This window comes from Staurois parvus, unplaced genomic scaffold, assembly GCF_062004578.1.
Source record: "Staurois parvus isolate SC_StPar_1 unplaced genomic scaffold, SC_StPar_1.0 ptg000046l, whole genome shotgun sequence".
Taxonomy (NCBI): Eukaryota; Metazoa; Chordata; class Amphibia; order Anura; family Ranidae; genus Staurois; species Staurois parvus.
The window spans coordinates 618,130-633,828 of record NW_028317842.1 but is presented as its reverse complement, the minus strand read 5'-3'; the positions used below and the strand labels follow the sequence as shown (position 1 = coordinate 633,828).

General features: G+C 43.6%; 1 protein-coding gene across 1 annotated transcript in view; it reads left to right on the top strand.

Moving 5' to 3' along the window:
- The window catches only part of LOC149470421 (vomeronasal type-2 receptor 26-like), a 52,030-nt gene that overhangs the window by 25,452 nt on the left and 10,879 nt on the right, over positions 1 to 15,699 (top strand). Inside the window, exons 2-3 of the mRNA XM_089664305.1 lie at positions 9,376 to 9,597; positions 12,585 to 12,708. Coding sequence (XP_089520431.1) covers positions 9,376 to 9,597; positions 12,585 to 12,708 — 346 coding nt within the window. The remainder of the gene's footprint in view (positions 1 to 9,375; positions 9,598 to 12,584; positions 12,709 to 15,699) is intronic.

Here is a 15,699-nt window from a genome sequence, read left to right as displayed (position 1 = left end):
TAAACATTTAAAGGGTATACAGAACATTGTAAGGAGGCAAGTGTCTCTCAAGGTAACATTCAGTGGGTTTCCCAATCGGGGTCACTCTCACGCCAGTGGACAGTCTCACAGTTATTGTCTTTAATCACTGCATTAGCAATTCCAGCATTGGAGTCATGAGAAAACGTTTTCTACATCAACATAAATTTTCTCCATCCTGAAAATTGTATGTTAGTACAAATAAAAATAAGTATCACGGACAGTACTCAATTGTTTCTGTTGCAAGTGCACTAATACGGCTACAATCACCTCCATCAACATAGTAGGCCTCACCATTTTCATTTGAGTGTGTTGGATCTGGAACTAATCTGCTATGTCCTGTGCTTTACTTGTACCTGCCATTTCACCCAGGCGGCTAAAGAGTGAAGCTAGAGCAGGCATCTCAGGCTCTTTGACAGCCCATGTAGGCTTAAAAGTAACTTCCTCTGTGTTGCCGGGGCATGAAAGACAGACATTTTATATATGAGACTGGGCTTGCAGGTGAAGCCTCTTGCCCAGCAATTTTATCTCCAGCCATATACCAAAACCTGGGTCTAGTCATGATATCCTGCCCCATCTGATCACATTCCAAGCATGGTACCGGATGACTTTTCGCCAAGATGTTTCCCTCCTGGTGTCTCCCAACAAGTAGAGTGGGATGCTGAGTCACATTTCCCCCGATACTCCTCCTTCCTGGCAACACACTTTCTGTTGTTGCAATTGGAGATGGCTCTCTCTCAGCTGAACCTTGCTGGCTCTTTCAAGCATGCTGAATTCTTTCTTTTCCTCTTTACTTTGCCTCCATCATCTGTAGGCAACATCTTTACCATACAGTCAGCAGGCCTGACCTCACCAGCATTCCTACAGGGAACCACACGCCTCTTAAACTTCTGGTCAGCCTTTTGCTCTTTCCTGGCACGCCGAGCAGGCTTCCCAAATGCAGACACAGGTCATGTCTGGCCATGTCACATTGTGCTGTAAGTTCTAGCAAAAGGCACTTGGAGACAGCATGCCCCCACTCATTGCACCACAAACACCCTTGCCTCGGTGTCTTGCCTGGGTTTCCCACACTAAATCCTCTTGCAAGCTGTACATTGATAGCTGGTCTACCTGCACCTGCATTGTCAAGGGAAACAGCATTGGATATGGACAGCCACTGGCATTGAGAGTTGACCTGACACTATCCCACTCAGACTGGTTCTCACATATGGTGGAGGGTTCCATTGAACAGATATGGAGTTTCCGCTGAAAAGTGAATGTTATACAAGTTATGAACTGCATTTCTGAGCATAAGAGAGCACAGTCTGTACAGATGAGGAGAACCTGCAGGAAAGAAACTAGGAGCCCTTAAAGAGCCAGTGCTCCATTTTTGTTGTTGAATTGTGCAAACGTGCTTTGGAGTGACTGCAGTGATGGGGTGTTCAGATAGAAAGGACTACTTTAAAGAGATGAGAGAATTCTGTGGCTGGAGGGGGTGTCTTCCCCTGTTCAAACCCACAGGTGGCCATCACAAGAATCATCTGACAAATAACTCTACACTTGGGTTGGGTCTGAGTTGGAAACTTATTGGATTTATTTTTGTGTACCCCAAGAAAGGTGTAGGAGTGTGAGTGTGAATGTGTACCCCAAGAAAGAGGTGTAGGAGTGTGAGTAGATTCAAGTGATTCCTTGTTATCATAGACTGGAGACATCATTTTCTGTTAAGCATGAGGATTTAGAAAAAGATCTTAGAATTTTTCATGAATGTAACTATTGAGCAAGAAAGTTTTGGGAGTGGTATAGCAGATCCCTGAAGAAGCCACGTGACTTGTGGCGTAATGCGCAGGACGGAAACTTGTGAGTAGAGATGAGCGAATTTCTCAAAAATTCGATTCGGCTGATTCGGCGAATTCCAGTGTGAAATTCGATTCGATGCGAATTTCTTCGCTACGAAGATGACTTATAAAAAGGGTTTCTAGGCTTCAGAGAGCCTTTAAATTAGTGCAGAACACTGTACCTTTAATTTAAATGCCCTTGGAGATGAGGAAAGAGAAGGAGAAGGAGAAGGAGAAGGATGAGAAGAAGGAGAAGGAGAAGGATGAGAAGAAGGAGAAGGAGAAGGATGAGAAGAAGGAGAAGGAGAAGGATGAGAAGAAGGAGAAGGAGAAGGATGAGAAGAAGGAGAAGGAGAAGGATGAGAAGAAGGAGAAGGAGAAGGATGAGAAGAAGGAGAAGGATGAGAAGAAGGAGAAGGAGAAGGATGAGAAGAAGGAGAAGGATGAGAAGAAGGAGAAGGAGAAGGATGAGAAGAAGGAGAAGGATGAGAAGAAGGAGAAGGAGAAGGATGAGAAGATGGAGAAGGAGAAGGATGAGAAGAAGGAGAAGGAGAAGGATGAGAAGAAGGAGAAGGAGAAGGATGAGAAGAAGGAGAAGGATGAGGAGAAGGAGAAGGATGAGAAGAAGGAGAAGGATGAGAAGAAGGAGAAGGATGAGAAGAAGGAGAAGGATGAGAAGAAGGAGAAGGAGAAGGATGAGAAGAAGGAGAAGGATGAGAAGAAGGAGAAGGATGAGAAGAAGGAGAAGGATGAGAAGAAGGAAAAGGAGAAGGATGAGAAGATGGAGAAGGAGAAGGATGAGAAGAAGGAGAAGGAGAAGGATGAGAAGAAGGAGAAGGATGAGAAGATGGAGAAGGAGAAGGATGAGAAGAAGGAGAAGGAGAAGGATGAGAAGAAGGAGAAGGATGAGAAGAAGGAGAAGGAGAAGGATGAGAAGAAGGAGAAGGAGAAGGATGAGAAGAAGGAGAAGGAGAAGGATGAGAAGAAGGAGAAGGAGAAGGATGAGGAGAAGGAGAAGGATGAGAAGAAGGAGAAGGATGAGAAGAAGGAGAAGGAGAAGGATGAGAAGAAGGAGAAGGATGAGAAGAAGGAGAAGGAGAAGGATGAGAAGATGGAGAAGGAGAAGGATGAGAAGAAGGAGAAGGAGAAGGATGAGAAGAAGGAGAAGGAGAAGGATGAGAAGAAGGAGAAGGATGAGAGGAAGGAGAAGGATGAGAAGAAGGAGAAGGATGAGAAGAAGGAGAAGGATGAGAAGAAGGAGAAGGATGAGAAGAAGGAGAAAGAGAAGGATGAGAAGAAGGAGAAGGATGAGAAGAAGGAGAAGGATGAGAAGAAGGAGAAGGAGAAGGAGAAGCAGAAGGAGAAGGATGAGAAGAAGGAAAAGGAGAAGGATGAGAAGATGGAGAAGGAGAAGGATGAGAAGAAGGAGAAGGAGAAGGATGAGAAGAAGGAGAAGGAGAAGGATGAGAAGATGGAGAAGGAGAAGGATGAGAAGAAGGAGAAGGAGAAGGATGAGAAGAAGGAGAAGGAGAAGGATGAGAAGAAGGAGAAGGAGAAGGATGAGAAGAAGGAGAAGGAGAAGGATGAGAAGAAGGAGAAGGAGAAGGATGAGAAGAAGGAGAAGGATGAGAAGAAGGAGAAGGAGAAGGATGAGAAGAAGGAGAAGGATGAGAAGAAGGAGAAGGATGAGAAGAAGGAGAAGGATGAGAAGAAGGAGAAGGATGAGAAGAAGGATGAGAAGAAGGATGAGAAGAAGGATGAGAAGAAGGAGAAGGATGAGAAGAAGGACAGTTCTGTAACAGTTTCTGTCTATTTCTGACAGTTCTGGGACATTCACTCCATACAGCTGTTTCAACCGCTGTATGGAGGGAATGTCATGGAACTGTCAGAGTCCCAGAACTGTCATTAATAGTCTATTTCTGACATTTCCATGACATTCCCTCCATACAGCGGTTGAAACAGCTGTATGGAGTGATTGTCCCAGAACTGTCAGAAATAGTCTATTTCTGACAGTTCTGGGACATTCACTCCATACAGCTGTTTCAACCGCTGTATGGAGGGAATGTCATGGAACTGTCAGAGTCCCAGAATTGTCATTAATAGTCTATTTCTGACAGTTCCATGACATTCCCTCCATACAGCGGTTGAAACAGCTGTATGGAGTGAATGTCCCAGAACTGTCAGAAATAGACTATTTATGACAGTTCTGGGACATTCACTCCATACAGCGGTTGAAACATTGTATCTATTTTTTTCCATAAATGACATTCTGCAGATACACTTAGAGGAGCGCTGCAGATACACTTTTTGCCGGCTTGGAATTATTCTTATTTTCATCCTACTTCTTCTTTTTCTTCTTATGAGGATGAGGATGAGGATGAAGAAGAAGAAGTAGGATGAAAATAAGATTAATTCCAAGCCGGCAAAAAGTGTATCTGCAGCGCTCCTCTAAGTGTATTTGCAGAATATCATTTATGGAAAAAAATAGATACAATGTTTCAACCGCTGTATGGAGTGAATGTCCCAGAACTGCCATAAATAGTCTATTTCTGACAGTTCTGGGACATTCACTCCATACAGCTGTTTCAACCGCTGTATGGAGGGAATGTCATAGAACTGTCAGAAATAGACTATTAATGACAGTTCTGGGACTGTCCTTCCATACAGCGGTTGAAACATTGTATCTATTTGTTTCCATTTAGGATACAGATGTTTCAACCGCTGTACATGTGAAGAAGCTGTGAGAGAACTGTCAGAAATAGAGGAACTCTGCACATACACTTTTTGCCGGCTTGGAATTATTCTTCTTTTCATCCTACTTCTTCTTCTTCTTCTTCATCCTCATCCTCATCCTCTTCTTCTGAGGATGAAGATGAAGAAGAAGAAGAAGTAGGATGAAAAGAAGAATAATTCCAAGCCGGCAAAAAGTGTATGTGCAGAGTTCCTCTATTTCTGACAGTTCTCTCACAGCTTCTTCACATGAACAGTGGTTGAAACATCTGTATCCTAAATGTAAACTAATAGATACAATGTTTCAACCGCTAAACATGTGTTCCTTCTGTCAGAGAACTGTCAGAAATAGCGGAGCTCACTGCAGGGACACTTTTGCCGGCTGATCGGGAAATGTTCGATTCGTGCACCCGAAGTAGGCAAAATTTCGGTTTCGCCGCGAATCGAATATTTCCTGAAATTCGACTCGAATTCCGGTTCGCCTGGTTCGATTCGCTCATCTCTACTTGTGAGGTCTTTTCTGGTGTGTGCAGGAGCCGCCATCTTTGTTTACCCTGTTTTTACCTTAACCACTTCCCGACCAGCCGTTGTATATAAACAGCCAGATGGTGCCAGTGCAGGGTCAGGTGGGCGTTTATAAATGGCCTCCCCGCACCCTGCTTATGCGCGCTCCCTGGGAGCACACAGCACCGCAATCCGGTGCCCGCTGTGTCCTCCGGACACAGTGAAACACCGATCACACTGTTCAACAGGTAAAAAGTTTTGGGCATAAAATTTGCTAATCTTACATAATTTTGGGGTGCTGAAAACGAAAATGACCCTAAAAAATGTTGATTGGCTCTAGTTTCCATGATATATTCACCCATCTAATGACGTAAGCCATTCAAAATTATGATGCAACTTCAGCTGCATATTGCGCAATTGATACTGGTGACCAATAGAAAATTGCATGTATACTGCGATGATGCAATATTAGCCTTTAATTGCATCACTTCACTGCATAAAAGCTGCAGTATCTGTAGCTGATTGGAGTTCGACAGCGTCTTTACATTTCGTTTTATGCTTATATAGGCTACTCAGTAATGCCTCGAACTTGTGTGAATAAAGCAGATAATTTCTGCTATATCTGCGGTGAAATAACTTTTATCTCACAAAAAAGGAGGATAACAGGAATGATTAAGAAAGCCTACAACTTGTATTTTGGCTGCAAGATAGGAGACCAGGACAAGAGCTGGGCACCACATATATGCTGCAATTCTTGTGGGACGGCACTGGAGCAATGGTTGAATGGAAAAAAGGCATCTATGCCTTTCGCTGTGCCAATGATTTGGAGAGAGCCAACAGATCATGTTAGTAATTGTTACTTTTGTATGGTGCCTCCAATTGTAAAAGGGCTAAATAAGAAGAAAAAGTTATCTGTGCACTATCCAAATATTCCATCGGCAATACGTCCAGTTCCTCATGGAGAGGGGCTACCAATTCCTAAAGCACCAGAATCCTTCGTGGTTGAGTCAAGTGAGGAAGAACCTGAAGCGTGTAGTCACGTGCAGTTGTAAGAGATAGCCCTTTTCTCGAATACAAGAGAAAAGCCAAGAGAAGCAAAACCGACACAAACTGAAGACAAAACTAGTGAGAATCCTAAGTATTAAAATGATTCAACTTAGCTTATGGCTATAATTTTTCTTGGTAATCCTATGCAATATATTATGCCATTTAGGCTTTGTTATGTAGTCAATATCACTTGCTTTATATTTGTGGAAAGACATCTATCTATATAATTATTGTGCATTATGTAGTCATTACGCCTATAGTAGAAAACTTTCCGTTTACAGAAAAACTAGAGCCAATTGACAAATTTCATTGTTATATTTGAACTCAGAATGTGAAATTCATTAAGAAATGGATCCTTTCATTTCCAAAACTGGCAAAAAACAAAAATTGTTGAACAGTGTCATCGGACGCGACCTCTGTACGAGGTCCTGATCATGTGATCACTGATTGGCCAATCAGTGATCACATGCAAAGTATTGCAAAACAAACAACACCCCTATTGAATGCTCTCAGTCTGGATAGGCTTTTCTCCTACAGATACTACTGACATTACCTCCAGTTCAAAATCACAACTGGAATATAAAAAGAAATCCATTATGTTTCCAACTCAGACATAACCCAAGTGTAGAGTTATTTGTCAGATGAATGGTGGAGGAGATAGAGAATATGGCCTTAGGATCAGGGGTGGACTGACAACTCATGGGGCCCCGGGCAATAGGGGATCATAGGGCCCCTGTGTTCTTACCCAAACTAAAAAAAAGCCTATGTAGGTACCAGGGGCATCTCATGGGGCCCCCTACTGACCCCGGGCCCTCGGGCAGTGCCCGAGTTTCCAAATAGTCAGTCCGCCCCTGCTTAGGATCTATCGCATGAAATTTGACAGTTGAACAGTATCAAGCCCTTAGAAGTCTAAAAGAGAGGAACGGTCCAGCTATAAAACCCTCAGACAATGGCGATACCATTGTGGTAATGAACAATACATAAAGATGGGTTTGAAAATTCTTAATAACAATCAGTGCCAATCACTTCATATGACGCTTTCTCTGTCCTCTGCTTATCTCTTAGTGTTAATAGCCTGAGTGTAATAGACAGACATTTTTTTTTCTCTACCAAGTACAGTATATACACTGTATTGCCAGAAGTATTGGGCCAGCCCTCAAAATCATTGGATTCAGGTGCTCCAATCCCCTCCATGGACACAGGTGTATACAATCATCACCTAGGCATGCAGACGGCTTCTACAAACATTGGTGAAAGAATGGGTCGCTCTCAGGAGCTCAGTGACTCCAAGCGTGGTCCCGTGATAGGTGGCCACCTGTGCAATAAGTCCATCCGTGACATTTCCTGGCTACTAAATATTCCACGCTCAACTGTTAGTGGGATTATAACAAAGTGGAAGCAACTGGGAACAACAGCAACTCAGCCACCAAGTGGTAGGCCACGTCACATGACAGGGCGGGGTCAGCGCATGCTGAAGGCACCAACTGTCTGCAGAGTCAATGGCTAAAGATCTCCAAACTTCATGTGACCTTCAGATGAGCCCAACAACAGTGCGTAGAGAGCTTCATGGAATGGGTTTTCATGGCCGAGCAGCTGCATCCAAGCCTTACATCACCAAATGCAATGCAAAGCATCAGATGCCATGGTGTAAAGCATGCTGCCACTGGATTCTGTTCTCTGGAGTGACCAATCACGCTTCTCTGTCTGGCAATTCGATGGATGTTTCTATGCTTGGCAGTTGCCAGGAGAACAGTACTTGCCTGACTACATTATATCAAGCGTAAAGTTTGGTGGAGGGGAGATTATGGTGCGGGATTGTTTTTCAGGGGTTGGGCTTGGCCCCCTAGTTCCAGTGAAGGGAACTCTTAGGCTAGGTTCACACCTATGCAGGTTGCATTTGAGCAATTTCTGCATTGCGTTTTTGCACATTTTTGATGTTTTGATGCATGTTTGATGCGTTTTGCAGTTTTACTTTTTTTTTTTTCTTTTTCTTGTTGCTAGGCATATTTAAAATAAAAATGCACTAAAAACACACCCCATGCTTTTCTTCAGCGTTTCCATTGAAGTTTATAGAACCAAAAATGCAACTTTTTGGACAATTTCATGCTCCCAACTTTGTGGGAGGAGTTTGGGGATGGCCCCTTCCTGTTCCAACGTGACTGCCCACCAGTGCACAAAGCAAGGTCCATAAAGACATGGAGGAGCCAGTTTGGGGTGGAGGAACTTGACTGTCCTGCACAGAGTCCTGACCTCAACCCCATAGAACACCTTTGGGATAAATTAGAGCAGAGACTGTGAGCCAGGCCTCCTCCCCCGACATCAGTGCCTGACCTGACAAATGTGCTTCTGGAAGAATGGTCCAACCTTCCCATAGACACCCTCCTAAACCTTGTGGACGGCCTTCCCAGAAGAGTTGAAGCTGTTATAGCTGCAAAGGGCGGGGCCAACTCAATATTGAACCCTACGGACTAAGACTGGGATGCCATTAAAGGTCATGTGTGTGGAAAGGGCGGGGCCAACTCAATATTGAACCCTACGGACTAAGACTGGGAGGCCATTAAAGTTCATGTGCGTGGAAAGGGCGGGGCCGACTCAATATTGAACCCTACAGACTAAGACTGGGGGGCCATTAAAATTCATGTGCGTGGAAAGGGCGGGGCTGACTCAATATTGAACCCTACGAACTAAGACTGGGGGGGCCATTAAAGGTCATGTGCGTGGCCAACTCAATATTGAACCCTACGGACTAAGACTGGGGGGCCATTAAAGGTCATGTGCGTGGGAAGGGAGGGGTCAACTCAATATTGAACCCTACGGACTAAGACTGGGATGCCATTAAAGGTCATGTGTGTGGAAAGGGCGGGGCCAACTCAATATTGAACCCTACGGACTAAGACTGGGATGCCATTAAAGGTCATGTGTGTGGAAAGGGCGGGGCCAACTCAATATTGAACCCTACGGACTAAGACTGGGATGCCATTAAAGGTCATGTGCGTGGAAAGGCTGGCAGCCCAATACTTTTGGCAATATAGTGTATATATACATATAAATTTGTCCATACTGAAAATAAAATGAAATATTGATGATTTTCTGAATTATTAGATCAGGGGATTCTCCTGATTCATTAATTCCTATTCACATTCCTAGAAAGGCCACCTCATACACTGAATCTGACCACTTTGTATTTTTTCAGCAGACTTTTTATTTCAGAACTCTTTGACCTGTATATGATAATGTGTATATTTTTGTCTTCCATGAAAAGCTGCACAAATACGTGAGAAATGTTTATTACACCGACCAAACCGGAGCAAAGATCTACTTTAATGAGAAGAAGGAAATTCAAACAAATCTTATTTTAGAAAGTTGGGTTTTTTTTAGCCCTGAATATTTTCAGTTTACCCAGATTGCCATTATCCAAGGCCCAGACTTTGTGCCTGAAACATATCCCAGAATGAGTGATATCATCCTCTGGAAAACCGGCAAAGTAAGAATGACTTGAAGTTTTCTGTTTATATTGTTTGCTGAAGAGGTTCATAATTTGTACTTAAAAGGATTTTTCAGCCTTCTTCTGAGATATAAGATATACTTGTAAATGTGTATGTTCGTGAACAGGAGTGGACTGACAACTCATGGGGCCCCCGGGCAATAGGGGATCATAAGGCCCCTGTGTCCTTGACCAAACTCAAAAAAGCCTATGAAAAAGGTACCAGGGGCATCTCATGGAGCCCCCTACTGACCCCAGGCCCTCGGGAAGTGCCTGAGTACCCGAATGGTCAGTCTGCCCCTGTTCGTGAAAGGGGTCATTTCTGGAGTCAGGGAAGGTTGTTGATGGCAGCAATATTGTGCACGTGGAACGTTTCTTACAAGATATTTATTTTCTATTTTTTTCTTATAGAATAAAGTTGGCATAGAAGGTAATGGGGGGGGGGGGGAGGGTAAACCTTTGGAATATGTGACATTGGATATAGGTTTTATATAGATACAGCAGTGCTGAAATAAAGAGATTTTCATTAATACATCAATTGTGACCCTCAAGAAGTTCATAATGTCCTTATAACATAATGTAATGCCTATAAGATGTGTTGGCCTTGGACCCTTTGTTCCTTCGGGGATTTTTACATTGACGCATTGCTGTCCATATGCCAGAAGCACAGGGAGTGACGTTGATGTCATTCCTTAACCATTTGACGTCCGGCCTATGGCCAAATGGCATCCGTAAAAATGCACTAACTTTCCGGGAGGCCACCATATGGCGTCCTCCCGCACATGCACAGTTCGCGCGCTTGCAGAGCCGCGCAGCAGCATGATCTGTCACCTGCTGTGTACCTCGGACACGGCCGATGACAGATCTGAGTATCGGCCCCCATTGCCGGTACCATGTGACCTGCTGTGACCAATCACAGCAGGTCACATGACAGTTGTATACAATGGATGGCTTCATTCATGCCATCCATTGTATACTAGTGCCTAGCTGTGAATGGTCACAGCTAATCACATGCACATGTCATGTGATTAGCTGTGGCCAAATCCCAGCTAAGCACAAAAAAAAAAAAAAAAAAATAAACCTGAATGAATCGATGTCATTCAGGTAAATGCTTGCTTATAGCAAAGTAATTCTTTGCTATAAGCAAATTGTGTTAAAAAAAAATACTGATCACTTCCCCAAAGTAGTACAATGTTACTATGGTAATATTGTACTACTTTGGTCATAGTGAAATATGAAAAAAAAATCTTTAAAAAAAGAAAACAAATTTAATTAAAAAAAATATATATATTTTTGTTTTTCACACTGTCACCAGTCAGTGTCCCTGATCACCGCCATGCCAGTTATATGATGACGCTGTACTGCACTGGTGACAGGATGATCTCCATGTATAATACATAAGGGGGATATGATCTCCATGTACAATACATAAGGGGGGATATGATCTCCATGTATAATACATAAGGGGGATATGATCTCCATGTATAATACATAAGGGGGATATGATCTCCATGTATAATACATAAGGGGGATATGATCTCCATGTATAGTACATAAGGGGGGGATATGATCTCCATGTATAATACATAAGGGGGGATATGATCTCCATGTATAATACATAAGGGGGATATGATCTCCATGTATAATACATAAGGGGGATATGATCTCCATGTATAATACATAAGGGGGGGATATGATCTCCATGTATAATACATAAGGGGGATATGATCTCTATGTATAATACATAAGGGGGGATATGATCTCCATGTATAATACATAAGGGGGGATATGATCTCCATGTATAATACATAAGGGGGGATATGATCTCCATGTATAATACATAAGGGGGATATGATCTCCATGTATAATACATAAGGGGGGGATATGATCTCCATGTATAATACATAAGGGGGGATATGATCTCCATGTATAATACATAAGGAGGGATATGATCTCCATGTGTAATACATAAGGGGGGATATGATCTCCATGTGTAATACATAAGGGGGGGATATGATCTCCATGTGTAATACATAAGGGGGGGATATGATCTCCATGTATAACACATAAGGGGGGATGTGATCACCATGTATAATACATAAGGGGGGGATATGATCTCCATGTATAATACATAAGGGGGATATGATCTCCATGTATAATACATAAGGGGGGGGGGTATGATCTCCATGTATAATACATAAGGGGGATATGATCTCCATGTATAATACATAAGGGGGATATGATCTCCATGTATAATACATAAGGGGGGATATGATCTCCATGTATAATACATAAGGGGGGATATGATCTCCATGTATAATACATAAGGGGGATATGATCTCCATGTATAATACATAAGGGGGATATGATCTCCATGTATAATACATAAGGGGGGGGGATATGATCTCCATGTATAATACATAAGGGGGGGATATGATCTCCATGTATAAATACATAAGGGGGATATGATCTCCATGTATAAATCCATCATTGGTTCATATAGTGAACTCGTTGTAGAGCTATTCACCCTGAGATCATCACAGAGGACAAGGGGGCGCTCTTTGGAGGAAAAGAAATGTAATCTCAAAACACAGAAAGGTTTCTTCACAGTAAGAGCTGTGAGAATGTGGAATAGACTCCCTCAAGAGTTGGTTGTTGCCAGCTCAGTGGATTGCTGTAGGAAAGTCCTGGATTCTTTCTTGGATACACAGAATATAACTGGATATAATATTTATAGGAAAGTTGATCCAGGGAATATCCGATTGCCTCTCGGGGGATCAGGAGGAGTTTTTTTCCCCTGCAGGAGCAAATTGTATTGTGCTTTGCTGTTTGAACTGGATTGACTTTGGTCTTTTTTCAGCCAGACTAACTATGTAACCTTGAACCCATGGGAGAGGAAAACCTGAACCTCATTCCTATTTGTAACACTTAATTTGCATGGCCTCATGAGAAGTTATGGAAATAATATTAATAACATCTGATTTCAGGTTCCGGTATCTCGGTGCTCAGATCGCTGTTTACCTGGAAGCAGAAAAAAGTTTGCATCTTCCATTCATAAATGCTGCTATGAGTGCGTCTCGTGTCCGGAAGGGGAGATATCCAACATTTCCGGTAGAGTTTGTATTTGTTAATAAATTATTGTTGGACTGGTCAGAAGTTATCGCTGTAGTTAGTGTGTGTCAGGAAATAATCTATGAAGTACATCTCTGTAATGTGTGCACATTCCCCATCTATCACTATAAAGACCCTGCAAGTGCAGAAAGATATCTGTTGATCCTGCCAGAAATGTATTTATCTCCTAAATCCTGTTGTCTGTTGACATCACAAAGGAGTTTGTGGACTAAAACCAAAGGAATGGTATCAGCCCTGCCCAGTTATATTTTGCTACTGAAGGAAACTCGAGGGCTGGGCCCACAGATTCAGAGGGTACACGATGCCACACAGACAGCGGTTCTTTTACAACAATTACGTTTACTGAACAGTTATAGTGATCATGTAGTTGAGCATACGTAAACAGAATGATAACAGCGCATAACCATACAGTAAGAATAATGCTGTCTAACACTAACCCCGTACTTGCGGACTTTTCCCCAATGTCCAGAAAGCAGCCTGGCTGCGCCTGATTGTTCCTGAGCAAGATATAACGTTGGGGTGCACCCTAAGTATTGTGCAATACTATTTGTAATCCAAAGGAAAGTGGAGTGTGTCTCTTGTAACTTTCTGGTATATCCAAAATGTCACTGACCACGTGTGGTGCGATGTGCTGCGGCAAAGCCGCACTTACGGTTCCCTGGCAGGCTCTTGGTGCTTTCTCCTGACCCACTCCGGAACCAGACCATACAGTCACTTGTTTCCTGGCCTCGTTGTGAATCTTCCTTAGGTGCCCTCGCCAGATTCCTCTGTGAGCCGTAAATCCTCTTCTAGGCCCCACACAGATTCTCCAGATGTCCTCAGCATCCATCAGCCAGACCCAGACTCCACTTCCTCCTCAGCACAGGAACTCCTCCCCTTCCCATAGAGTTTGTGATGCAGTAAGTCATTTCTTAATTGCAGCCTCAAACCCGCATTTACAGTTCACTATGACCCTTCTGAGGGTCCTACTCGGCCCCTAAATTAGTATTCATTAAACTTTATAGGGTAAATAAGCATTTATCTGGTCTTAGCAAAAGTCACTACAAAATCGATTCTTGTACTTTGCTGCCATCTACTGACCAAAGAGCATATTGCAGTTTAACATTGCACACTAGATTTAATCCATGCGTCACGCCCTTACACTACTACAACTACTTCCACTATTACTACTACAAAACTACTGAATTCCTCCTCATTTTTTCTGAGAGCATCAATAGGTATTTTTACACTGTATAACTAAAGTGGACCTTTCATAGCCTCACAAGTCTAAATAAATAAATTCCTGATATGTCACAATCAAGGGCAGACTGACCATTTGGAAACTCGGGCACTGCCCGAGGGCCCGGGGTCAGTAGGGGGCCTCATGAGATGCCCCTGGTACCTTTTTCATAGGCTTTATTTAGTTTGGGCAAGGACACAGGGGCCCCATGATCCCCTATTGCCCGGGGGCCCTATGAGTTGTCAGTTCGCCCCTGATCACAATGTACAGCAACAGTAAAGTTTTTTTTCTAAAGTTCCACATATAAGATGTTAAAAATGTTATCCTTGAGCTCCAGTCAGTGGCTTTTCCTAAGCTAAGATGATGTCATTGGTCTGCTGCAGGCAGGAGGAAGCGTTTCCTCAGTCTCCTCTTTCCTGACATTGTAGCTTCATAGCAAGTCACAAGGTGGGAGTCTGTAGCAGGGGCTGATCCGTGTCTGACATCTAAGAACACAGCCAAGAGATTGTGACATCTCTCAGTCCAGGAAGTAGATGATGACCCTGTATGATGCCTGAACAACGCTGGTTTCATCCTCCTGGAGACAAAATCAGATGAAGGCATTGTCAGGGCAGTACTGTGATCTCTGGTACTAAATAATTATTTATTTCAGGTACTTATATTGCGCCGTCAATTTACGCAGCGCTTTACCTATATATTGTACATTCACATCAGTCCCTAACCCTCAAGGGGAGTACAATCTAAAGTCCCTAACCCTCAAGGGGCGTCCAATCTAAGGTCCCTAACCCTCAAGGGGCGTCCAATCTAAGGTCCCTAACCCTCAAGGGGCGTCCAATGTAAGGTCCCTAACCCTCAAGGGGCATCCAATCAAAGGTCCCTAACCCTCAAGGGGCGTCCAATCTAAGGTCCCTAACCCTCAAGGGGCGTCCAATCAAAGGTCCCTAACCCTCAAGGGGCGTCCAATCTAAGGTCCCTAACCCTCAAGAGGCGTACAATCTAAGGTCCCTAACCCTCAAGGGGCATCCAATCTAAGGTCCCTAACCCTCAAGGGGCGTACAATCTAAGGTCCCTAACCCTCAAGGGGCATCCAACCTAAGGTCCCTAACCCTCAAGAGGCGTACAATCTAAGGTCCCTAATCCTCAAGGGGCGTACAATCTAAGGTCCCTAACCCTCAAGGGGCGTACAATCTAAAGTCCCTAACCCTCAAGAGGCGTACAATCTAAGGTCCCTAACCCTCAAGGAGCGTACAATCTAAGGTCCCTAACCCTCAAGGGGCGTACAATCTAAGGTCCCTAACCCTCAAGAGGCGTACAATCTAAGGCCCCTAGCCATCAAGGAGCTTACAATCTAAGGTCCCTAACCCTCAAGGAGCTTACAATCTAAGGTCCCTAACCCTCAAGGAGCGTACAATCTAAGGTCCCCGACCCTCAAGGGGCGTACAATCTAAAGTTCCTAACCCTCAAGAGGCGTACAATCTAAGGTCCCTAACCCTCAAGGAGCGTACAATCTAAGGTCCCTAACCCTTAAGGGGCGTACAATCTAAGGTCCCTAACCCTCAAGGAGCGTACAATCTAAGGTCCCTAACTCACATTCATACATACACATACTAGGGACAATTTAGACAGGAGCCAATTAACCTACCAGCATGTCTTTGGAGTGTGGGAGGAGACTGGAGTACCCAGAGGAAACCCACGCAGGCACAGGGAGAACATGCAAACTCCAGGCAGGTGGTGCCATGGTTGGGAATCAA